Raw genomic sequence first — 24300 nt, 5'->3', positions numbered from 1 at the left:
TAAGCAGCTTTCAGAACCAAGGTGGGGTTTGGGGAGAGCGGATGCTGGAGGTGAGCGGAAGACTTGTTTAAGTACTACTTTTTTTTTTTTTTTGTCACCAGTTTTAATCTATTTTTCATTCCTCAGGTTTATACTTCTGCTTTAACAGAAAAAAAAAAACCACACACTAGAAAAGGGAGAAGAAAAAAGTTAACTAAATCAGCTTATCCCCTTTAAAATAATAGTTAATAATTTATTTCTTATCTTTTGTGAAAAGAAGCCTCAACAACGTAGTTTTTGGCTTTATTTCCCCACAGCCTCCAGGCTCGGGCAGCCATACAGCACACGCAGCTAACACACACCTACATGCGTATGTATGCGACTCTTCCCTGCTCGGTTTTTGACCAGTTTTAATCCACTTGTGAAAAGGAGCAGGAACTCCCAAAGCGTGAAGTTCCTACAATTTTGGGAAGCAAAAGGTCAGAACTTACTAAGCCTGCTATGGAGGAAAAGACTAACCAGCAGTGTTGGGACTGGAACAGAGGAAAAGGAGGGCAGTGCGGCCGGCTCGCTGCTCCAGCTGCCCTGCCGGCTCCCACCGCGGCTGGAGCCAGGGGAAAGATTTAACCCTAAACAGCAAGCGACAGACACTCTGTAGGCCTGGGAGCTCCAGCGTGTCGTTAATCCTCCGCTGCTTTCCTCTAGCTGAAATATTTCCTCTTTTGCACTTGCTTCGCTGGCTCTTTTTAAGCATAGATCTCCTGGAGGTGGGGGCCGGGTTTCTTTCTGTGGACGTCCAGCTGTTAGCGCAACGCACATGAAGCTTCTGGATGCTGACGCAACAATTAGATATATACACATACACAACTTGTATGATAGTTCTGTAACCACAATGGCTAATGTTAAAAAAAAAAAAAAAAGAGAGGGCTAGACTGCGAGGAATACAGCACTAACTGAATATCAGGAGCAGGGAGCATAAGAAGACACTTCTATTTTCTTTTCCTGGATTTTGGGAATCAAATGGAGGTGGCGATGGACACAAACATGCTGTGACAGCCACAGAGAAGCCAGGGAAGCCTGCTTCTCCACGGTCAGCAATTTGGTTTTGTGCTCTTTTGAGCACACTAGGATTACTAAATCCCCTCCTCACGCAAGAAAGTCACAGAAATAACTGCCTTACACCAGGGCAATCATCTCCAGCCCTATATATACATATATATATATATACAACTTGTCCAAACCAAATTGACCAGGTACTGACCTGTATGTGGTTTCTTGTAGGTGGTGACCAGCGGGCAATTCCCACGCAACCGTTCCTGCCCGTCTGTGGACCCTGTTGTTATGAGGTAGGTGGCCCACAGGTCCCACATGAGGAGGGACACCAGCCTACGCTTGAACGCCCTCTCAGTCTCCTGTCCTTCTGGGCCAGCTCTAAAGCAGCTGGTCAGCTTTTGCAATTTCTTTTAAGATGGGCCTGCAATGCTAATCCCACATGCTAATCGCCCTTATTAAAGACTTACATAAATTAAGCTGACAAAACAAGTTAATTGCTGCTCCTCCCTGCAGTTGTTAGCAGCTCCATACAATTATCCTGACACTGCATAACCAACCCTAAAATCTATGGGTGAGTTCAGCGAGGCAGCTTTTTGGAGTATGCTCAGACTTGGCACATTAATTAACATAAATATTTTTTGTGAGACTTTTGCCTGATGCCAAGGATGAAATTCTGTCGTTAAATTCATGGCAGCTGGGCTGTCAGGGTGGAACTATTCCTGAGTGACAAACACAGCGACTCACGACGTCCCCGCTCCGAGGCGGTTTGCGCGGTGCCACGAGGGAAGCGCTCACCCCTCGGCCCTTGCTGGAGCAGAACTCCCTTCTCCTCCCTTTTCCCCTTCACAAGGAAGCTTCGATTCCTCCGTGTGCTCCTGGACCTCCTAAGTCGAGGTGTGGTGTTGGAATAGGGACGTTTATGAGACACGTCTGTGGGGCTGGTCCTGCAGGTCTAACCCCAAAACTCAAGCAATCCAGGGATCCAACAGGTAAGACCTTTGTTGAAAACCTTCCAGCCGAGATACAGTTCATTTAAACACTAAGGTATCTCGTTACAGGCGTATTCGATACCAGTCTCTATCTAACTGATGTTTTCACTCAAGTACCAGATGGTTTGGTGGCGGCAGAGAACCAGGGGCTGCTGCTGCCGCCCAGACCTCTCGGGGCTCCTTCTCTTGCCACAGCTCTTCACAAAAGCAGCACAAATTCATCACCAGAAGCAGCAGCAGCTGCTGAAGAACAATTTGTGCGCAGGCAGCCACGCCGGAGCCGGGTAAAAAAGCGGTGTCGGTTTTGTCGGCTGTGGGGAAGAAAATTCAAGCCTAGCGCTAAAGCTGACCAGCAACCGGGGTGCTGAGAATTATTTTTTTTTGGTTTAAAAACGTGAAGCGGTCACTGACATTTAACGCGGAGAACAAACTTGATGTGGAGAACAAACCGAGCTTGCAAAGCCCGCCCTGGTGAAATGGAGAAATAACAGCAGAGTCGATTATACTGTTAAGCGTCATTCTTTATTTTATCAGCGCTGGGATCGTCCCCCATCAGTGCTCCGAACACTGGGTGCTCTTGCGTGGCTTATATTCACATAATTATTACATATTCATTACAGTTTTTGAAAATTTTGACATACATCCATACTAAGAAATAATTGATGATGTTGTTGCGTTTCTTACTTACATCTATTATTAGTTAAATATGAACTAACAACTCTGCTTCTAAGCAACGTCTCACTTAATCTTCCGTCTCCCTCTCGTCGTGCGGAAGGGTCTAAAACTTGAGGAATATCCCCTCGTTTTGCAGGGGGTCAGAGAGCATCGATCGCGCCGATCGGTTAATGACGGGTACGTGTTTTGCAACTTAATCACAGTGGGCATTAATTAGGCAGCTTCGCTCCCACGGGACACGCGCCGCTGAGGAGCTCCCGGCCCCTCGTCCTCACGGGGACAGCGGGCAGGGGCGGGGCGGCCCGGGGACACCGCGGACTGCCGGGCAGGGCCCGCGGGCGCTGGCGGGAGCGGCCCCGGCCTCAGGCGGCCCCGCTCGGACGGGCCCCGGTGCGCCCGCCCCGCCCGCGCCGCGGGGGCCGCTGGGATGGGTAGTCCCTGCAGCCCGCGCCGGAGGACTCTCCGTCCCAGCAGCCCCCGCGCGGGCGCCCCGCCCTCCGCTCCCGCCGCGTCCCGTCCCGCCCCGCCGCCTGCTGGGCTCTGTAGTCCGCGGGGGCGGCCCCGCCGCCGGCCGGCATTGCGCGGGAACTACAGTTCCCGGCAGGCAGCGCGGCGCGGCTTCTCCCGGCCCGCGTCCCCCGCCGCGCCGTGTTGTTGCGCCCGGCCCGGCCCGGCCCGGCCCTCCCCAGCCCGCTCCCGGCGCTCCCGCCCCGCCGCCGCGGCCGAGCTCGGTGTCCCAGGGCAGCCCGGAGCGGCAGCGGGCTCGGCGGCGGCTCCGTGCGCCAGGGCCCGGCATGGCACCGCGCCGCCCTTCGGGCGGGGACCGTTCGCCGTAGGTGCGGCGGCGCCCGGGACCGGGAGGGCCCCAGGGGCCGTGCGGGGCGGGGATCCGCCTGAGGGGGCCCTGCGGAGGGGGCCGGCGTGGGGCGGGGGGTCCCTGAGGTGTGAGGTGGGGTCGCAGAGCGGGGCCGGGGGGCGGCCGTGGGGGGGACACGGGGACTCTGTGGGGAGGTGGGGGAGCCCTGGAGGGGACTGTGCTGGGGGCGATGCTGGATCGGGGCTCTTTGTGGCTGCGGAGCCCCATGGAGAGGGTTGCTGAGGAGCACAGGGCCCGGGGCAGAACCGGGGGGCACTGGCGGGTGTACCCAGGGGCGGGGTAGGCCTGGGGTTCCCTGGAGAGGAGGAGCAGGTGTGCTGGGAACTGAGCTCTGCAAGTGGGTGTGCTGGGGAGCCGAGGGGAACCCTCAGTGACAGGATTGCTGGGGAGCGCTAGGAGGAAAGGGCTGTCAGGATAACGCTGGGGATGGTGATGAGGGGGTGGTGCTGGAGAGACAACTGTAATACTGGGAGCAAGCTGAGGTGATGGTGCCTGAGGCTCTGTCAGCGTACGTCATTAAAGTGGGGTTCCTTGATAGATCTGGAGGGCATGTCTGGAAAGAATTGAGAAATGGGATCTGCAAGGAGGGGCTGGCGTGCTTAGAATGGGCTGAGGTTCAAGGAGAACTGCAAATCGAGGCGAAAAACGATGCAAGTAGCTCTTTTGGGGAATGAGCCAGGCTCCAAGAACCTTGAGCCAGAGCTGTTGTGTTCTTGCTTGTCGCAGTTGACCGGTGGATGAGAAAGTGTTGCTTTCCCGCTGTGCTACGACATCCCAACGCTCCCTGGTTTTGCCGAAGCGGATGTCTGACCATCCCGTAGGCATGGCTCACTTGAGAGAATTTGCCAGCCAGGTAAGTGGTGGTTAACATTTCGTTTCAAACTCTTGTATCAAGAGCAAACATAACACCCCCAGAAAATCACGTTTCGCCACTCTTTTTCTCTCTTGCACACATCTCGGCTTAGTCCTGTTAGCCAATTGATTTGTGTCTTAGTCCGTGGTGGCGTTGGACTGACAGCTTTAGGTTGCCAGCCACAAAGAAAGGGAATTCTTCGCCCGGTGTGCTGCCTTTCTCTGAGGTTAACTATGCTCTTCTTAGGGAGACTGGAATCATTTGTTCTCTGTTGTTGGGAGGGGAAGTCTAGAAATGGGAACAGAAAAGCTGTGTGCGCAGGCTGTGCTAGACATACCTTACTGGAGTGTTCATAGCAGTAGCCTGGGAAAACTGGTGCTTGTAACCTTAATGCATAAAAGGTAGTGATATTTGGTACTGAGTGTTTAACCGTTCTGAGAGAGATGTGAGCCTCAGTGGATGCAGTTAAATCCTTTTGTCATGATGACATTTTCATAAGAGGAATGTGGAAGGATGATGTCATGGCTTGGGACTAGAAGCTAAACCACATTAATAGTATTGGCTTGAATCTTCTTTCTTCTGAATTTGGTTGTGGGGTGTGTTTTATTATTGGCAGATGTCAATACTGAATGTAGGTCTTGTTAAACTGTGTTTTGTGAGAATTTTTCGCATTTTTCTGTTCTGCTCCTAGGTGTAGAATTATAATACTAAAAGCCTTAGTGGTTCGAGATGATGCTTTCTCCAAGCCTTTTCTGATTTAAAAGTGATTTGCAATGCATCTTAGTTTGCATGCTGTCTTTCACATAAACTGTTTCCCTGAAGTGTGTATGGAATTAAATGCAAATATAGTGCTTGAGTGAGTCATGGTACAGGGAGGGAAATTAAAGGAATAGGAAAGGATACTGTCTGGTTAGGGCTGAGAACTGAGTTCTGTAGCTACAGCGGAGGTTGCTCTGAAGCTGTTTTGTACCCAGCATTCACTGATGAAGCTAATCAGAGTTCTGGTGGTCTCATCTCAGAATTTATTATGCAGATGTAGGGCATTCTCACGTTCTGTCTTCCCATGACTCTCGGTCTGAGCCTGGAATAGGAAAGCAGCCTGTGTTGTCCATTCCTCAGGAACCCTTGCTGGGACCCTGCAGCCTATGCAACTGGGGCTTGCTGGAAGAGCAGGAGGAACTGGCCTGCAGTTCTGTTCACCAGAGGCTGGGGAGCGGTGGGAGGCACTGTGAAAACTGAGAGGGGCTGGACTTGGCTTCGGCTCCCAGTTCTGTTGCTGACATGCAGGGTTACCTTGGGCAAATCCCTGGCTGCTTTACCTCTGTGCCTCTGTTTCCCTGCCTCCAGTAGTTGTCTCTCTCTCTTTTCTTGGCTGCCCTTTGTACATAGCGCACAGTGGGCCTGCAGTCTTTGTTGGGAGCTCTCTCTGCTAGATGATGTATTTGCAGCGTTTAAAGCTCTGACCTGAGCTTGTGTTTCTAGTTTTGTTGTTCCTTATGTGACCTTGAAGAAGGCATTCAGGTTCTCTGGCTAAGTAACACTTCACTCCTTTGAAGCAAAAGAATGCTATCTGTGAAGCCAGTTGGGAGTCTCAGACAAATTGGTGTGCTTCAAAGTGTTGAACACAAATTTCCCTCTTGTCTATACTACAGAAGTTGAAAACCGTCTCAGGTTTAGCAGTTGAAAAGAGCTCTGCACAAATTTCCTGTAGACAGGGAAGCTTTCAAATCTTTCCAGGTACAAAGCTGATTTCCCCCAAGAGAACACAGTGCCTGCTGCAGATATCTCTGGTGGTGGCCCAGAGATGAGCGTGTAGCGTGCGATGTGGGTAATACTGGGTGGGAAGTTGGGGAGGAGAGGAGTCGATGGAGGAAAGGAGGTCAGTAGCTGAGGTTTGTTAAAACCAACTTCCTCCTTCCACTGTGTTTGGCAGAGGAAAATGATGTTTGTTTGGCTGGTTGGAAAGTGCTCTAGTCAGAAGTAGCACTAAATGCTGCTGTAGTTCCATATATACCTTTGGTGGCTGCCAAACTCCCAGTCAGCTTCAGCTCTTAAAGCAATGAGACCTTGACAGTCTTCTTCTGTTACAAACTTCTGCCACATAGAACAGTGATTCTGATGCTGACCTGCCCCAGACTGAGGAACTCTCACTTCCAAAAGGGTTTAAGCACCTCTCTGTGGTTCATGCAGCAGCTGCAGGTGTGACTCTTGCTCATGATGCTAAATATGACTCTTTTGAGAGCGAGTTCCAGCCAGACACAGCCGAGAGAGAAGACCTTGAGCTGATTCAAAGGGTATTTGCTTCTGTTCCCAATATGCGGCTTATCTTTCCAGGTAATAGCTTTGAAACGAGGGTAGATATTTACCCTCCTTCTCTAGTCTCCTCTCACAGGCTGTGGCTATCGGGTCTCTAGCTGGAGGTGGCAGAGCAGCCAAACCCATTCTTTCCCCATGAAGCAGCTGGTGTTACTGCCAGGCTTGTCTTGTAACACACTGCAATTCTTAATTCCTGATGTCTGCAGCGACTTGCTCTGTTTTAAAACATGGCATCATTAATTGTGATGACAAACGCCCACACACCTGTCGTGACAGAGCATCCTTCTTTCTTGTGCTGTGAGATTAGATCCTGGGGGGCAGAAGCAGAGCACGTTACTAGTAGATTGTCCTCATCCCTCTTGTTGCCTCCCCTTCCTGCACATACAACCAAGACAGCGCTTTGTGCACTGTTCATGCCTGACTGAGCCATCTCTAGTGTCTGACTGCTCTCATTGGGGAGGAACAGCGTGAGGCTTTTTGCTCCAGAACTGCTGTGTAGTTGACATTCAGTCAAGTAAAATGTGATGTGACCATCCCTTAAAGGCTTTACGTGTTGGAGTAGGACAAGGAGCAGCAGCTCTGGTCAGGGAGCTCTTCAGAATCTGGCCTGGAGCTCCATTTTGCAGCTCTGATGGGTTCTGTGAACATAGAAGAAAACGGAAAGATCCCAAGCTGGTGAGCAGTTGCAAAGTTGACAGTTGCTAATAAGTGTCATAGAATCCTGGAACAGTTTGGGTTGAATGGACCTTCAGAACTCCCCCAGTGCCACCCCTGCCATGAGCAGGGACATCTGCACCAGCTCAGGTTGCTCAGAGCCCCGTCCAGCCTGGCCTGGGATGTCTCCAGGGATGGTTCAGCCACCACCTCTCTGGCCAACCTGGGCCAGGCTCTCACCACCCTCAGGGCAACAATTTCTTCCTTATGCCCAGCCTGAATCTCCCCTCCTTTAGTTTAAAACCACCACCCCTTGTCCTATCGCAACAACCCTTCTTGTTGTAGCATGGAAGGTGTTGGCCTCTTCTCCCAAGTAACAAGTGATGGGACAAGAGGAAATGGCCTCAGGTTGCGCCAGAGGAGGTTGAGGTTGGATCTGGGGAACAATTTCTTCCCCAAAGGGCTGTGGGGCATTGGAACAGGCTGCTCAGGGCAGTGGTGGAGTCACCATCCCTGGAGGGGTTGGACAGACGGAGATGAGGTTCTCAGGGACATGGGGTAGTGCCAGGGGTGGAGGAGTGGTTGGACTCAGTGATCTCAAGGGGCTTTTCCAGCCAAAATGATTCTGTGATTCTCTGGATCACCTGTGCTCATTTATGCAGGTGTAAAGCATTTCAGCTGGCTGTCGTTACTTGGTACTAATGAAGTTTTTCAGATGTGTTTGTAGCTGTGCAGCTCCAGGGTGATTCTCTAATGAGTTGCAGTGAGAGCAGTTTGTATTTAGAAAAGGGACAGATCCTGTGTGTTACACCACTCCTTGCAGCGCTCTACGGGTGCCGATTTATTGGAGTAAGGGAGAGTCAGGCTACACAGAATACATTCTCCTGCCCTGCTCTCTGTTCCTGCCACAACTGCATTGTGCATGAGTGCTCAGGCTTCTATGCCCATGGATCAGAACATCTGCTCATCAGCAGTGAGTTACTATGTGGCAGCTCAGACAGGACTTTTTTGATGGACAGGAGCTTCAGAGCAGATGTCCTGCAGGCTAGCATAATTTTATCTGTCTTAGTTTGTTGTGGGAGTTCAGGATTGCTTCCACGAAGGTGCCACCTGGCAGCGTGTTCTGCGGTGCCCTCAGTGGCAGTTCACAAGGAGGTCCACTGGGCAGGCACTGGCTTGCTTGAATCAAGGACGGGCCTGTTTCCTCCTCTGTGTTTGCAGCAAGAGATTTTTTAGCAGCCTCTGGTCTCCGGCAGGCATCCAGCAGACTGGAACCGTGGCTGGAATGACTCTCTACCGCTTTGCTCCGTACTCCTTCACTAGGTTCTGGCTGTTGCTGGGTGTGACTTGTGTGATTTTGGCAACTCTGTCAAGGGAAGTACATCCTCAGGCCCTCCATGGAGTCGGACTCTTGCCCTGGCACCTGAGAGCTCTGAAGCATTTCCAGATCAGTTTTGAAGTGACAGGTACTGGGAAGGTAAATCCAGTATCTACAAAAGAAGTTTTGTGTTCCACCCTAAGGTAGTGGGCCTGTCTATTCTGCCCAACGGAGTTGTATTGTTTTTCTGAGTCCCTTGGGCAAAGTCTCTATGTGCTCATCAGGAAGGTTTGTCTCCCTCACCGCCTGTACATGAGCTGCTTTTTTCCACAGAAAATGAGATAATCTGACATCGAATTATGGAAGCTTGTTCATGAAGCTGTCTGTGATTGCAGAGCCTGACAGGTAAAAAGCTGCCTGCAGTAGCCAGTGCTCTTCTGTTTGATGTCCTGTTCTTGAAGAATCAGTCCTGATTCTTTGATGTGCCATGCCAGGCTGAGGAGGGGAGCGGTAACTTATACCTTGCCATTTCTCGTGAAAAAATTGCTTACATGGGGGGGGAGGAAGCTTTTCTTGCAGGGTTGCTTCCCTGCAGAATTAATGTGGATAGCGTTTCCTTTACCAGCTGAGCCAAGTGCTTCTAGGAGACGATACTCTTTTTCTCCCTTCCCCTGGTGTGTGGGGTGGCTGGTGTGGCGAGTGGCATTTTCACGGTGCGGTAGGTCACTGTGCAGGGGAATGTCAGAGCCACCTTGCTGCCCCTTCCTGTTAGTTGGTCAAGAGGTGGAAACTGCTCCTGGCCTCTTGTGAGCCTGGACTAGCAAGACCTCCCTGTACTGCAGGCATCATTCTCCTGTTGTCTCCTGGCATTTCTCAAGCTCAAATCCTCTTCCTTTCCTGTCTGCCTGGTATGTATCTCCAGTTTCTTTCATCTCTGCATGTCCCCTCCAGTCTGTTTCCAGTGCATTTGTTGAAGTACAGCCTGTTTGGGTGTTGCCATGGATGCAGAAGGATATTTGCTTATCCTTCTGTATCTTGGGCTGGAATGCACGTGGAAATGCTGTTGAGTGAGCTGACTGTAAAGCTCGCTCTGGGCCTGGCTTAACTCCATACAGTGATGCCCTGGGCACAGAGGGCAAACAACCTGTCGTGACTGGCTGGCTTAATCATTAAGCAGTGATGGTCTGCTGCTAGAACTGGTATTAGATGGAAACATGCAGCTGCCCTGTTCTCGGATAAAATCTCTGCCAGCTCAAGGCCTGTGCGAGGAATTGGTCCCTCTGGGTGACCTGTTGGAGGTGAGACCGAGTAGTTCTGGGTGTGTGAACCTCCCTGTAACATCTTGGCTGCTTCCTGTAGGTCAGGCCATATTTTACAGATTTTTTTTTTTTTAAACTAGACTGATTTTTTTAAAATGTCAGAAAAACTAAGCACAAAGAGCCTTTTAGTAGCATGAAGCAGAGCAAGACCTCCTGGCCTACAGCTGGGCAGAATGAACTCGATAATTTTTATTTCTCCCCTTTCTTGGCCATACTTCTCTTAATAAAGAGTTAACTTTGAAGACTCATGATCGTGTTAGTATCTTCCCAGTTGATGTGCTTGTCTAACAATGGAAATGGTATTTGCTTTTGCGTCTGGGCGTGCCAGCCAGAGGAGAGGCTGTTCCAGGAAAGCAGGTGGGTGTCCATTTGGCTCTCCTGTCTTCTCTGGGGCAGGCGGGTGCCTGACCTCTGTGCTGCTGACCTTCCAAAAGACACAAGGCTCCTTCTGCAAACATCTGAAGAGAGCTGGGCTGGGTTTCCATCAGGCTGCAGCAGAGAAGATGGCTGACGTGAACTGGTGTTTATATTACTGGAGTATTTCACCCTCCAAACAAGTAGGGGAGGGTGCAAATCTTTCAGATCATTCCAGTCTTTGAGTGCAGGAAGGCAGACTAGGGAAGCATCCTTGTGAACTACTGATGGCCTCTTGCTGGTGCCCATTTTCTCATCCAGATCTTCCAAAGAAGGCTGGTTCTGGTACACCATTCCTGCCTTTTTATTTGAGCGTGGGCAAGTGCTTGCTCGTGGAGCAAGTTTAGTGCCTGCAGTTGAGCAGTCCTGTCCCAAAGGAGCTGCCACATTCCGTAGAGGTACTTGCTGACTTTCTTCTTCTGGGCTTCCCTCCCGTTCCTCCCTCACTACTGTCTGCAGGGATGGAAAGCCCGTGTAAAAGGCTTCTTCATGTCTTCTCATCTTGGATATGTTCTGTGTTAAGTTTCTCAGCACACGGAGCCCCTTCAGGATATGTGAATTTTGGGTGAATTAAATGCCGCAGTAGATGGACAGGCAGGGGGGTGCGCTGTACAGGTGGGTATTTTTGGTACTCTGCAGGTGCTGTGAGACTTAGTGGATTTTTCCCATCTCTGCTTTCCGGTGTAGCACTCCAGGGTGGATCCCGAGGAGCTGTTCACCAAGCTGGAGCGGATCGGCAAAGGATCGTTCGGTGAAGTGTATAAAGGGATCGACAACCGCACCAAGGAGGTGGTTGCTATCAAGATCATTGATCTGGAGGAGGCTGAGGACGAAATTGAGGACATTCAGCAGGAGATTACGGTGCTCAGCCAGTGCGATAGTCCCTACATCACCCGGTACTACGGCTCCTACTTGAAGGTAGGACAAAGCCATGGCAATTCTCTTGCCAGCAGTTTGGGAATGGGGTCGGCATCTCCGCGGGTGCTGCAGCTGAGGGTGGCACACAGTGCTGAAAGGCGCCCGGCCTGCGAGTGGCAGCAGGAGCAGCAGCGGCTCTGCTCACTGCCTTTCTGTGGCCTTAATAGGAAGCTGGGCTTTAAGACACTTGCCAAGCACATGGAAATGAGGTGCCCGGTACAGTGTGGTCCTAAGAGGAGGGCACTTCACTGGAGAGAAAATTGTTTGTCGAAGAGGCCGATCTCTCCCCAGTTTGACCATTCTTGATAGGAAGTTTGTGGAATACTTTTCCGAAATGCCGCAGTTTTAAGGTAGTATCGCTGAGGGCTTTATGCATCTGGAAAAAAGAGGAGTTTGAAACTGTACTTTGTGACCTTGTGATCATCATTTCGTCAGAACTGATGAGAAAAGGACCCGAGTCTTTGTGGGAGGGCTGATACTGCTGCCATTGAGAAGAGGTTTAGGAATCCCCAATGGAAGCTACTAGTAGTGATGACCAGAAGCAGCCTCTGCACAACGGCTGCTGGAGGTGCATGTAACACTGGGTCTGTAGCAAACAGTTCCTGAGCTCTTTGGATCCCGATTATTCCTTATGTATTTTTTCAAAGGCCATAATGCATTTTCTCAGCCTTCTGCTGAAAACACCAGGCAAGCTGTGGTTTCCTGGATCTGCTTCTGATCTCCTACCAGGACACTATGAACCTCAGTCTGGAAATCTCTTCTCTTGAGGAGTATGAGAGTGTCTTGTTTATCGTGCCCTTCAAAGCTGGCGGTTGTGTTAATGAGATCAAAGGCTCCAAAGCTCCTCTGTCATTGTCAAGAAGGAGATGTGCTAGATCTGATGGAGTGAAATTAAATGTCTCCAACCTGACAATATGCATATCTCTGTGGGCTGTGTAGTCTGGTGCCTATAGGGGCACTAAGCTTGCTCAGATAAAACTGCAGACCAAGCGAAAGAAATGTACTGGTGGCAGGTCTGCCATTACAATGCCGTGTCAGCGGGAAAGAGAGAGCTGGGAGCTCCCTCCGTAAGCTTCTGAGAGCTGTGGTGTGCAGCCTCTCATGGACTGCATACAGGACTACTCGTGTGTCTTGCTGCCTCTGGAGTGTTTCACTTTTCTGCCTGCTTTTAATAGTGTCTTTGCTCTTGATTTGTGCTCTTGCTTGCAGGGCACTAAGCTGTGGATAATCATGGAGTATCTAGGAGGAGGTTCAGCCCTGGATTTGGTAAGTAGGTGGTGAACTCTGGACCATGAAAAATGTTGGGTGGAACCTTGGTTTGTGAAATGTCCTTAAGCCAGACACTCATTTGCCACATAGCATCTTTTTGACAGCCCTGTGCTGGAAGGGTAGGCAGTGCAGGACAGACATGCTGCTGTTGTGTGTCCTAGGACAGAGGGAATGTTTGCACGGCGCTCAGCTGTCAAAGCACTCTTCTCTAGCACGCTCTGCTGCTTTACAATGGGAAAAGCCAGTGAACTGAAGTGTGACAGCAGCCAGTTGGTTTTGAGCAGTGCAAATCTATATTTCCCCTAATCAAAGCTCTGTGCCTGCGAAGAGTTTGTGATATTGTTTAGTGCTTGCACGGCATCAAGCTCAGTGGGGAACCCGTCTACAATCAGGATTCTCGGGTGTTTGATAACACAAATTGCATCTAACAACTTACCCCAGATTTTGAGGGAATACAAATGCAGAATAAACACACGGGCAAAGTTCTGCTGTGGTGTATTCTGTCACAGAATTTTGCTTTTCTCCTTAGGATAATAAAGCCTGTTTTTCCAGAGCTGTAACTAAGGTCATGTAGTGAAAGCTGCCGAGCCTGCACTGACCCGGAGGAAGGGTGTGTGGGGGGCTGGCAGCAGCAAAACTCATCTCAGTGTCAGAACCTCAGTTACTGCGCTGCGAAGGCAGGGCTTGCTTCGGGAAGTGATTGAAAGGAGAAGAGCTTTGACACAATACTCCGCAGCCAGGGGGAAGAAGTTGTCTCTGGGCTGTTGCAGTGACTGAAATTCAGTTCTTGCATGCTAGCAGAGACTTGCACAAGAAAATCTGTTCAGATGTTCTGTTCACCACTGTATTTCCAAGCCAGAGTGAGAGATGAGCATCCTGCTGTTGGCTGGGGAAGCCTTTAATAGACTAACAGAAAATCCCCCAAAAGTTTTCCCTTTAGTGTTGCCAGATACAAAGTCCAGCGTTCTGCTTGCAGAATGCGCATCAGGCGTGCAATAGGTGCTTCCTGCGGAGTATGACCTGTTTGACCAAGGTTTCCAAGAAACAAACTGAGAGACTGAAAAATCCAAGGCATCAGTCACCCTCCTTAAAAATTGTCTTTCTGCCCTTTATCAGCTGAAGCCAGGACCGCTGGAGGAGACTTACATAGCTACTATCCTGAGAGAAATCCTAAAGGGTTTGGATTATCTACACTCTGAGAGGAAGATCCACAGGGACATCAAAGGTACGAGTGGATAGCTGGGCTCTCTTTCTTGTAAGATATGTTACTACCATAAGATTCAGAAGTATTATAGAGCAATAATACGAGAGGTTTCAAAGGCTGTTTCTTAGTGCTGCTTTTCCTGTTGGGTTGCTTGTCTCTAAATCTGATGCTTGTCAGTCTATTGCAACTCATGTTTTTCATGTCTTTAGAGTTTAGAGTAACAGTAGGGATCTGTAGCTCTTTTCTGACATTTGTAGTTTGGACAGGCAAGGGGCTAAAGCAAAGGAGTCAATGAAGGGCACGCTCAGATATTAGCTGACTCTCAGTTATGTCCGGATATTTGCTTTAGTGCTGGACCCCAAGGCCTGTGTGTGCTGGTTATCGAGGCTGTAACTTACCATGAAGATGAGCTGTCCTCACACAGGGTTCACAGCCCTAGAAAATCAGGGCAGCTTGTCTCAGCTTATCCTGTTCCTGATTTTTATAGTTGTTGGCTGTGTGCAGTGTAGGGAGACCTGGCATCTGCCTCCCGAGGATGCACGGAGCATCGAAGGACAGCGGGAGGGTGAGGGGACAGTGCTGCGGAGACGTGGCCAACTGCTCTGACCCTCTGCAGGAAGGGGGAACAAGCCGAGCAGAGCAACCTCGTGCAGGGAGATAGGTAGAAAAGATTCCGTTGCGTATGTGAGACGCCAGGTTTCTAGTGCTGCAGGCCGTGCAGGACTGTTGGCCACCAGCAGAGTAGGGAAATGCCGAAAGTTTGTAAGTAGGGTCTCTCTCGGAATGAAAAGTCCTGCCAAAAAAGCCCAAACAAACAAACAAAAAACCAAGCATCCCAAAAACTGAACAGTGCCACTGTATTAACCTGAGTGAATGGGAATCAGTACAAGAGCAGGACTTGTGAGCTATTTAGAAAGGTCTTCTATTTAACCTGTGCTGAATGCTGCTCTGAAAAAAAATTGAGACCATTTGAGGTGTCTTGGGCCATGTTACCCTCTCTTCTTTGTGCAGCCGTGAATCACATGTAGTGGACTGTGTGGCCCTTCACATTTACTCCTTGCTCCTACCCTAGAAATATTCCCCTTCCGATCTGGCCAGGTGTACGAACTTGCTCCGTGTTACACAGCAGAGGTCAGAGCATGAGAATGAGTCTGAGGCTGGAAATCCCAGCTGAGGGTTTTCTCTGGGGCAAAGGCGGATGCCACAGGAGATCCGTTCTCAGTATTCAGTTCTGTGTGGGCTGGAGATGATTCAGAAACCAGTGGCCTTAATGCTTATTTGCATGAACAGCTGCCAACGTGCTGCTTTCGGAACAAGGAGATGTGAAACTGGCTGACTTTGGGGTGGCTGGACAGTTGACGGACACACAAATCAAGAGAAACACCTTTGTTGGGACTCCATTCTGGATGGCACCAGAGGTCATCAAACAGTCTGCTTATGACTTCAAGGTGAGCTGGGAGCCGGATTGCTACTGTGTGTGAGATGGTGCTAGGGTTCATACAGGGATTGGAAGTGCTGTTTGTTGCAAGAATGATGTTTTCCTCTTACGGTTCAGGGTCTGTTGGAGAAGTTTGCCTATGAGATGTGAAACACCATATCTGATCTTATGTGATCAGCCCTTCAGCTGTGCTAAAGTTGCATGCTTCCATGTTGCAGATTGCTCCTTGCTGCTCTGTGCTGTCACTGTTCTTGCTCTTCTTTCAGGCAGACATCTGGTCCCTCGGAATTACAGCCATCGAACTAGCAAAGGGAGAGCCTCCAAATTCTGACTTGCATCCTATGAGGGTTCTCTTTCTGATCCCCAAAAATAACCCTCCAACACTTGAGGGTCACCACAGCAAGCCCTTCAAGGAGTTTGTGGAAGCCTGCCTCAATAAGGATCCTAGATTTGTGAGTATTGCTGTCCTCCTGTGAATCTGGGTAGAGTATTGCAGGGGCCAAAGAGAGAAAAAAATACTGAGCTTGTGGAAAGGACGGGCAAGCCTGGCAAGAATTGAAGTCAGTATGCTTGCATGGTTCGTGTACAGAGACGGTTACATATTGCATGCTTTCCTTATTTGCTCCAGAGGCCGACAGCTAAAGAGTTGCTAAAGCACAAGTTCATCACACGCTACACCAAGAAAACCTCATTCCTAATGGAGCTGATAGATCGATTCAAGCGCTGGAAGTCGGAGGGCCACGGAGAAGATTCCAGCTCTGGCGATTCTGATATGTACGTACGCGTTCTGCGCGGAGGGGTGTCCCTGCTGCACGCTGCATGCCCTGGGACAGCCCACTGCGAGCAGCTCAGGTCCTTTTGTGCTTTTCCCTGCCCGCGCTGGGGATCTTGCGGAAGCTCAGAGAGCTTTGTGAGCGTCTGTTTGTGGGAGCAAGCGACTGAAGAATGTGTCTGTGACCTCCTGCGCGCTGGGACCCGGTACTCTGTTCTAGCCTTAAGCAGCACAGCCTCTTTGCTGAGTGTAAGGAATCAGAAGTAGTAACAAGAAACGTCTAGACTGTGCATAACTAGTAAAACAAGGCTCTTGGTGCACATTTAGTTAAACACGTCAACTTTCCAAAGAGCTACAGGCATTAGTAACTGTGGCAACAGCTGTGTGTGTTTGTGTATTTGTGGGTAGAGAGCTTTGCTGCTGGTGGGGAGGATATGTTCCTTGGGTGAGGACAGGGCGCTTTGTTGCCTGGCTGGTGTCACAGAGCTTCTCTTCACCTGTAGTGGCAGTGACTCAAGTGACCAAGGACTCTGGGAAGCTGGCTTGCAACATCTAAGCCTGGCCCCTCAAATTGTGAGCGTGGATTGTCTTGAAGTTCTCCTAAATTTAACTACTGCTTGAAACTGTCTTTACGCTGGCTAGAGCAGAAAGGTGGCTGTGGTGATTTGGAAATACACTGTAGTACTGGGCTCAGACCTCTGTGGTGCTGTAGTGGTTTCTCTGTAGGATTTTTTTCCGGGATAGAGAAATGCCTGGAGCCCTGCGGTGATACGACAGTTGGGAGGGAGAGCTTGTGGCTGTGGGAGTGCATGGGTAAAACACCCGATGTGTGGAGCTGAGGCTTTGTCTTGACCGTCACCTTTTCATTTGCAGTGATGTAGACACAGAAGATGGAGACCAGGGTCCAATCTGGACATTCCCACCAACGATTCGCCCCAACTCCTTAAGCAAGCTGCACAAAGGAATGGCTCTTCATGGTTCCCAGAAGGTCTGTTTGCCATCAGTTCCTTTGGAAGTGGGCTGAACTAACACAAGCTTTTGAGGGTCTTGAGAAAGCTACCAGCCGCTTGTGTTCTAAAATTTGCTTTAGTCTGGTATCAAGGGCTAGTGGCCCAGAGTTGCCTCTTCCACATTGTCAGGGTACTGCAGTCCGTGCCTTTCCCGAGGCCTGCTGGGGGACTGCCGTGGAGGTGCTGCGGGTTTACTGAAGGCTTGGCAGTTTGTGTGCCCTGGGAGCCTTTGCCTGTGCTTGTAACGTTTTTCATGTTGCGTTCTAGCCTACTGAGCCCATCAAGAGGCAACCACGGTCACAGTGTCTCTCCACGCTTGTTCACCCAGTTTTTGGGGAGGTGAGTAGAACCTTCTTGGTGTCTGTGGTGGTTGGAGATGAAGAGATACCTGACATGGCTAAGTAACTGGGAAGGATTTGGGGAAGGGAGGTGGGGTAAGGTACGTAGTAGGTTTAAGGGATTGTGCATCAGTTCAGAGGTCTATACCCTGTGTTAGGAAAGTGAATGTGTCCCTGAGTGTCCTCTCCAATATGCGTGCGTTCCCAGCAGCATTGCGTTACCGTGGTGTCTGCTGGCGAGGACAAGGCCCAAGAGGACCCGTTTCTTATCAGCGGCAGCTCTGGCCTCTCCTGTCCCTGGCTGACGTGCAGCTCATGTCAGGGCAGGCAGGAATTGGAGCTTGCCTGTGGCCGTGCCTGTTCCCTGTCCTCACGCTGGGTGCTGCTGCCCATAGCAGAGTCGCTGAGGGGAACGTGGGTGGATTAAAACAGGAGCTGGCTTTGCCCGTTGCTAGGCCACCTTCTTAATTTGTGCGTGCCTGCTATTGATAGCATGCCAAGGAGTGGCCTACCGTATGGCCTGTGGAAGAGAGACAGAGAAAATGGTTTGGGAAATCCACCCTGTTTCCCTGCCTTGTGTTCTGGGTGGGGATGTGGAGTTGCAGTAAAAGCTACCGTTAGTGATGGGGTAGTGTCTGTATCAGCAGAGAGCTGAATTGTTTTTCCAGCTGGGTGATGTTTTAAAAGGGAGGAGAAGAGGATGATAATCATAAGGGAACTACTGGCTACGCACTTCAGTTGCTGTTTCCAGCAGGAGTGTAGGAAAGGAGGTTCTGCTTCAGAAGAAACAGCTAACCCAGACACTATGTGTCAGCGGCCCTTTTTCTGCTCCTGATGACTTGCTCTTTTCTCGATCCTGATGCTGTTCCAGGGATGGTCCAGCAGAGAGCTGTGCTTCTTCAGGCATAGCCTCTGGATTTAAATCTCTTTCCTCAGGTTTAGTGCTATGTAGAAGGAGGGTTTGCTGCAGGGAAGGAAGCAGAGGTCGTTCTGAAAAGTAGGCATGCAGTACTCTTGAGACAGCACCGCTTCGGAAATTGAGAGTTTAGTTAACTGGCCTCTTCTCTACTCCACTGGGCTTGACTTCCAGAGGTCAGAGCATGTGGCAGATGGTCTGGGTCTTGTACACCTAGACCTATGAGATAAAAACGGATAAAAGTATTGTTGGTTCCTGATGCAGGCAGTTTGTTCGTGCAGCGTAATCAGTGACATCTGGTTCTCAGTCCTTTCTCTTTAGGAGCCTTCTCGGGGAGGGGATTCTCAGAGCTGTGAGTTCTCCAAACCAATGAGCGCATCTTCGTGCTTCTCCTTTCCAACTCACTGCGCCAGTTCCAGGCGGGAAGTGACTTCCTGGGCCTTTCATTTCCGCTAGTTTGACTCCCTTGCCCCAGATTTGCTGGTCTTCCTTTCCTTTGATTAGACTTCTCTGCTGGCTCTGCTGATCCCATGCAGTAAAGTCAGGTGCAGGGAAGGTTCTGGGCGGTCTCTGAAATAACCTGGCTTCTGTGTGCGGTAGCAGGGGGCTGGAAGAAAACTTTTCTCCAAGTCTCTAAGGAGGAAATCTGCTCCACCGCTGGTTGCACTTGTTCTTTTCAGTTTGAGTTTCCTACCAACAGCAGACTTTCTGCTTCTCACCATCGTATTAGTGCCTCATAGGCTTTTTGAGTTGAAATCTTAGAGAGATGCTGTTCATAATCTTTTACATGCCTTCCCTGGGTGTGTATATTATTGGATGTTAATACTGAAAATGACCCATGGTGGGTCATTAACAGAGATGGGGGCAGCTGTGAAGCTGAAAATGTGTCTGTCCTCTCAGGGGAAGGGGGGAAAGGGATTTGGGCCTGGAGGGCTGGGCAGTGGATAGAAGCCAAGCTGCCAGGCTGTGTGCAGTACAGCTGTCCGCCCCCCTGCTAGTCCTCAGAAAGTTCTTCTGCCTTGGAAAGGAGCAGGATCACACAGACTGCTCACACCACAGGCTGCTGGGCGAACTAAAGGTCAGTGGCTTGGCATCAAAGGCTGATCAGAAACCGGAGCTTAGCTGCCTGACGGACCCTGTGTCGCATTCTGCTCTGCGGCAGGTAGTCCTTGATCAGGTAGACATCAAATAAAATCCTTGGCTTTAGCATCACAACTATTTTTGGCCTAAGAAATCTGTGTCCTTGATGTGTAACTGAGTTGCTCTCATGCCCACGGCCACTTCTGGCTGAGCAGAGGTGTGTGCGAGTTGCTCCCACAGCTGAGGCTTTGCCTTAGTGAGCAATTACCCCACTGAAGAGGCAGCAGCTCTTTTTGGGTTTTTGTTTCCAGCGGAGGACATGGAGCACAGGGACGGCTCCAGCTGGGGATTGGCATTCACATTGTCCTGCTTTTTGCACCGTGGAGAAAAGGTGAGCTCCGGCAACAGGAAAGGCTGATCCTAGAACTGCAGGCAAACAACTCTGAGGCTTATGTAAAGCCCTTTAATCAGCACCGCCTAACAGGAGCTTAATTGAACTGGACAGTGGTTAGCTGGCAGACACTGCCTGTTCAACAGAAAGGTTTGATTTTTGTTCAGCTCGCTGTATAATGAGGCACAGTCGGGAAGAGGCTGTCACACGAGCTGCTTGTGTGAAGGAGGCGGGGAAATGCTGCAGAGGATGAGACTGGGTGTCTCCAATGAGAGATCATTCAGGCTCAGCATCCATGACCTGTCAGGAGCTCCTTAATGCCAGAGGTTTAGCCAGTTCCAATTAACAACTGGAACCACCAGTCGACTCATGGCCAGCGAGGCCGGCTCGGGGTGTGCTGACCATGACAGATGTGAGCGGAGACTTTTCACCCAGGTCGGATGCTGCCCCTGGAGGTCTTGGCGTGTGGTTGTCATTCCCTGGTCCCCCGGGAAAAGCTCTTTCTCGGGAGGAGCGTTTGAGGCCAAACGGCTCTGAATCTGTAGTGTGGCTGTAGTCTCCCTTGGCCTTCCAGCCACTAAAAGCAACTCACACGTTTTTGTGGTTATTAAAAGTGGTGGTAACTAACTCCTGGTGTTACAATAGTTTCTGCCCTGCCTGTCAGCAAGCCTTTGTGTGTGTCTGGCTGCTGTCGTTAGCAGCAAAGGTGACAACACTGGTTCAGATATAGCTGGAGTTCTTTGTTCTCTTACTACATATGGGTTTTTGGGGCTGCTGATCCATTTCTAATATGATTTATGGTGTTTAAGAGTACATCAGGGCCTGTTTGTTAAGGATGTGAATCGCTATTAGCACCTGGAGGAAATTCTGAACTCCAGACATTGGAATTCTGTCTTCCTGACCTACAAAAAGATCTCTTCTTTGTTCATGTTTTTTTAAAGAAGAGTGTGGGTGTCGTCCTGCACCCTTGTGGAGTCCCACTGAACGGGACTCCTGTCTGTCCTGCGCTGCTTGTCTTGCTGCAAGGAGGTGGGGAACTAACGCCCTGTTTCTGGGTTGCAGCTGAAAGACAAGCACAAGCAGACCGGGGGCAACGTGGGAGCCATGGAGGAGCTGGAGAACGCCTTCAGCTTGGCCGAGGAGTCCTGCCCAGGCATCTCGGACAAACTGATCGCACACATGGTGGAGCGGGTACAAAGGTGAGCGTCCCCTGGCGCGGAGCTGGCAGGGATCCGAGCCGTGCTCATACCCCGTGGCTACGTTAAAGGTTGGCACTGAGCGCTGAAGACACCCAAAAAGTGAATCTTGATGACAGCTGACCTGACAGTCCCTAAGTCACTGCTTTTAACTGCTTTTCATGTAACAGAAGCAGTTCTTCCTGCCTCAGAAGTCCTTTCTCACACTGAACAGGTTTTTGTAGTGTAGATGAACGTTGCAGAGTACAGAAAGATGCTGCCGTTCACCTTCCTCTTGCATATATCTGTATATGACATCCTGCTGGTCCCATGGCCCAGGTAGCAAGGACCATGCAAAACGTCCTCGGGATCACTTCTGGAATAGCGTTTCATGGCAAAAAATGTGCTTTACAGCACGACGTGCAGCCAGTCACTCTGCTTGCCCAGCATCGGAGAGTGGGAAACTCTCTTTCCTGAAGTGAGTTATTAAACCAGTGAAGGAGTGGTTAGACCCCTCATCGAATAATCACCTAAAGCTGGAAGGAGAACGCTCTTGTCTCTTCTGGCTGAGGCACAGAGGTCACGGGAAGTGTCCTGGTGGTGCCTGCAGACTCTGCAGCCTCTGAGCAGGAGGGACTCGCAGAGTGTGCTGGGTGCAGCTGTTTCAGTGTTGTTCACTTTGGTCAGCCTGCAAACAGCGCTGCTGGACGGCGCATCAGGGCAAGAGGGTTTTTTGGAGGTTTGCAACACCTCAGAGACCCTGGTTGATTTCTTACTGCAAAGCACGAGCACTCAAAATTTCTCATTAGCCTAAAATTGAATCTTAACGGCGTGAGAAAAGTGCCGCCTTGGCTTTTTGCTTTCTTGGATTTTTCTTTCAAGACTTCTTTATCTAGAAAGTTTGGTAGCGGGAGTGGGACCGACACGTCCAGCCGTAGCCAGTTGGCCGCGGTGCACGGGGCTGCGGTGACCAGTGTGACCAGTTACCCCCGTTGTTCCTCCCTGCAGGTTTTCACACAGTCGGAACCACCTCAGCTCTGCCCGCTGACATCCGTTCCCTGCTGCTCTTTGGAGGGGGGAAGGATTTTTTCCAGCTTCATGAGAACGACATCTCTCATCCCGACCACCATCTGCTGTTGGATGTAACGTTGTGTTACGGACTCCAGAACATTTCAGAGCCTTCATATTATACGTGTTACCATGATAACCCAGGGTGGGGTTTGCAATGCAAGTACAATTTAGACCTTTTGCAGAACCCGAGATGGGTGGTCTAATTGTTTTTACCATGTAATCAATGCAGTTTTTAATTGTTACCCTATGGATGTATCCATTTTGGCTTGGTTTGATTCACAGCTTGTTATTGGTAAATGCCTGGCTGCTGGAAAAGAGGGAGACTCTCTTCCACTGAGATATGTTTCAAAGGCGAATCCCATGGGTTTGGCCTCCCGCCCTTCCTAAAGAAGTGTTTGTGAGCAGTTGTGTGTGAGCACAGGTGTGGTTGGAAGCTCTCCACACATTAGAGCAGCTCTCTCGTTGTTCTGAAGGATTGATCCAACTCCACACACTAGCAACGAAAAGCTTTCGAGTGGAGCAGCCACTGAGCTAATACGCTGCTGCTCTTTCCCAGCTTGTGGTTTCACAGGAGGACGGGTTTGGGGTTTGCTGACTGTTCTTTTTGTGGCTCTGGGACATCATTCTCTATTAGACCTCGGTTCATCTAATTCAGGCTACAGCAGAACTTGCTTCGTGTCTCCAGGGACTGGAAGGCAAAGGGGTTGCGGCTGGTTTGGGAGCTGGTGGAGTTCCTTTGTGTGCTGCTTTCTGCAACTGAAGCAACTGGGTATGCGGGTTTGGCAGTCCTGGTCTCTAAGCCGGATACGCGCGCCACAGCGCGTGCCCAAATGTTGCAGAAGGATTAAAAAACCACACCAGCCAAAGGTGCTGACAGGGCTTCAGTTCCACGGGCAGATCAGCGTTGTGTAGCAGTTCTTGAGGCAAGAACCCGGTCCTCTACAGAAGGGTCTAAATCGATGGCTGGCGGTGACGGTGTCCCTGTACTGTGGGTGCTGGGTTGGAAAAGCCGACCCAGGCTCCTTCCCCTTCTTCTCTGCTGTCTCTTTCCAGCTCTTGTTTCAGTCTGGGATCTCAGCTCGTGGAAGCCAGGGTTCTGCTCCGGTTGACAAGCCGTGCTGGTGTTTGCTGGCAGAGAAGTTAAAGCATCTGCTGCCGTCTTGGCTGCTCAAGGTATTCCAGCAGAGCCATCCCCAACCAGCTTTGCTTTCTGTACAATACTAGTTTATGAAGCAAATCTTTAATCCAGGTCAATGCACAGAGCTTAAACCTGTACTTTAAAGGTGTAGAAAAATAGACTTATGAAAATAACTTATGGTAGTTGGTTGCTTAGAGATCTGCTCTCTAACTGTAAAGATATTCCCATTAAGTCAGCAAGACCTTAGAGAGCCAGATCTTTCTGCCTGGGTGCTTGTGTGGATGCTGGGGCTCGCCCCAGAGCCACCCCGAACAAAAGCTGTGGCTGTTCAGCAGTTTTTTAAAAGACAGGCCACTTTGTTGGTTACAAGGCTTAGTTTTTGGTACTTTGATTCAGACCTGCAGATTGTAAGTGCTGGGCTAAAAGCAGCTCAGACAGACCACGCGTCCCCTCCTCCCAGCGTGCAGTGTTCGCTTCAGCGTGTGGCCTCCTTTGCTCTTCCTCTCCGATGGATAAATACAGGCTCAGCCGCACCGCGAACGTCTCCAGCAGAGAAGAGGTGCTGCTGTTTGCTCTGCTGGAGGTGGCTGCGAGCGCTGTCTGGGGGCGAGAGCCGGCCGGAGCCTGCGTTTATGAGGAGCAGAACAAACCCATTGTTTTTCGTCAGGAGAAGGTGTTGAGGTGCAGACAGGAACCGTCCTGAGGGGGAAGGCAGAGGCTGCAACCCGGCAGAGGCGGCTGAAGGGCTCCTGCTGCTTTTGAAGTTGCTGTTTGTGACGGTAGCAAATTGTGTCAATAAGGTACCTTATATTAGTACTCACATGCACTGCAGTGTAATGAGTCAACTTTTTAAAGGCAACAATTCCCACAAACTTTGTCCAGTATTCAAAGCAACAAGGGTTTTCGTTTTTAAAACCGTTGCAAGGGATCTGCCACTTTCAATAAAGTAACAAAACAAATGTGGTTGGTGTAACTTGGTATTATTAGGGAAAAACTATTTGGTTCAAGCTGCACTTTCTTTGGGTTCTTCTTTGTCTTTCCCTGCACCTTCCTGCCTCGTGTCCGTCTGACAGTGACCCGTGAGCCAGACCCCTTAAATGCGCTGTGCGGGGAAAGGCATTTTAAGCCTGTGT

General features: G+C 50.3%; 1 protein-coding gene across 1 annotated transcript; it reads left to right on the top strand.

The window, feature by feature from the left end:
- The first annotated feature begins 3348 nt into the window (after nt 1-3348).
- Nucleotides 3349-24113, top strand: STK25 (serine/threonine kinase 25). The gene is made up of 12 exons (XM_065640369.1): nt 3349-3532; nt 4300-4426; nt 11135-11365; nt 12575-12631; nt 13751-13859; nt 15129-15286; nt 15543-15728; nt 15905-16050; nt 16922-17036; nt 17326-17397; nt 20846-20982; nt 21967-24113. The coding sequence occupies exons 2-12, from the start codon at nt 4376-4378 to the stop codon at nt 22004-22006; spliced, it is 1302 nt and encodes a 433-aa protein (XP_065496441.1). The 5' UTR covers nt 3349-3532; nt 4300-4375; the 3' UTR covers nt 22007-24113.
- Nucleotides 24114-24300: the final 187 nt, after the last annotated feature.

The sequence above is a fragment of the Caloenas nicobarica genome, chromosome 8, assembly GCF_036013445.1.
Source record: "Caloenas nicobarica isolate bCalNic1 chromosome 8, bCalNic1.hap1, whole genome shotgun sequence".
In the NCBI taxonomy this organism is placed as follows: Eukaryota; Metazoa; Chordata; class Aves; order Columbiformes; family Columbidae; genus Caloenas; species Caloenas nicobarica.
This window is presented reverse-complemented; position numbering and strand designations above follow the sequence as displayed.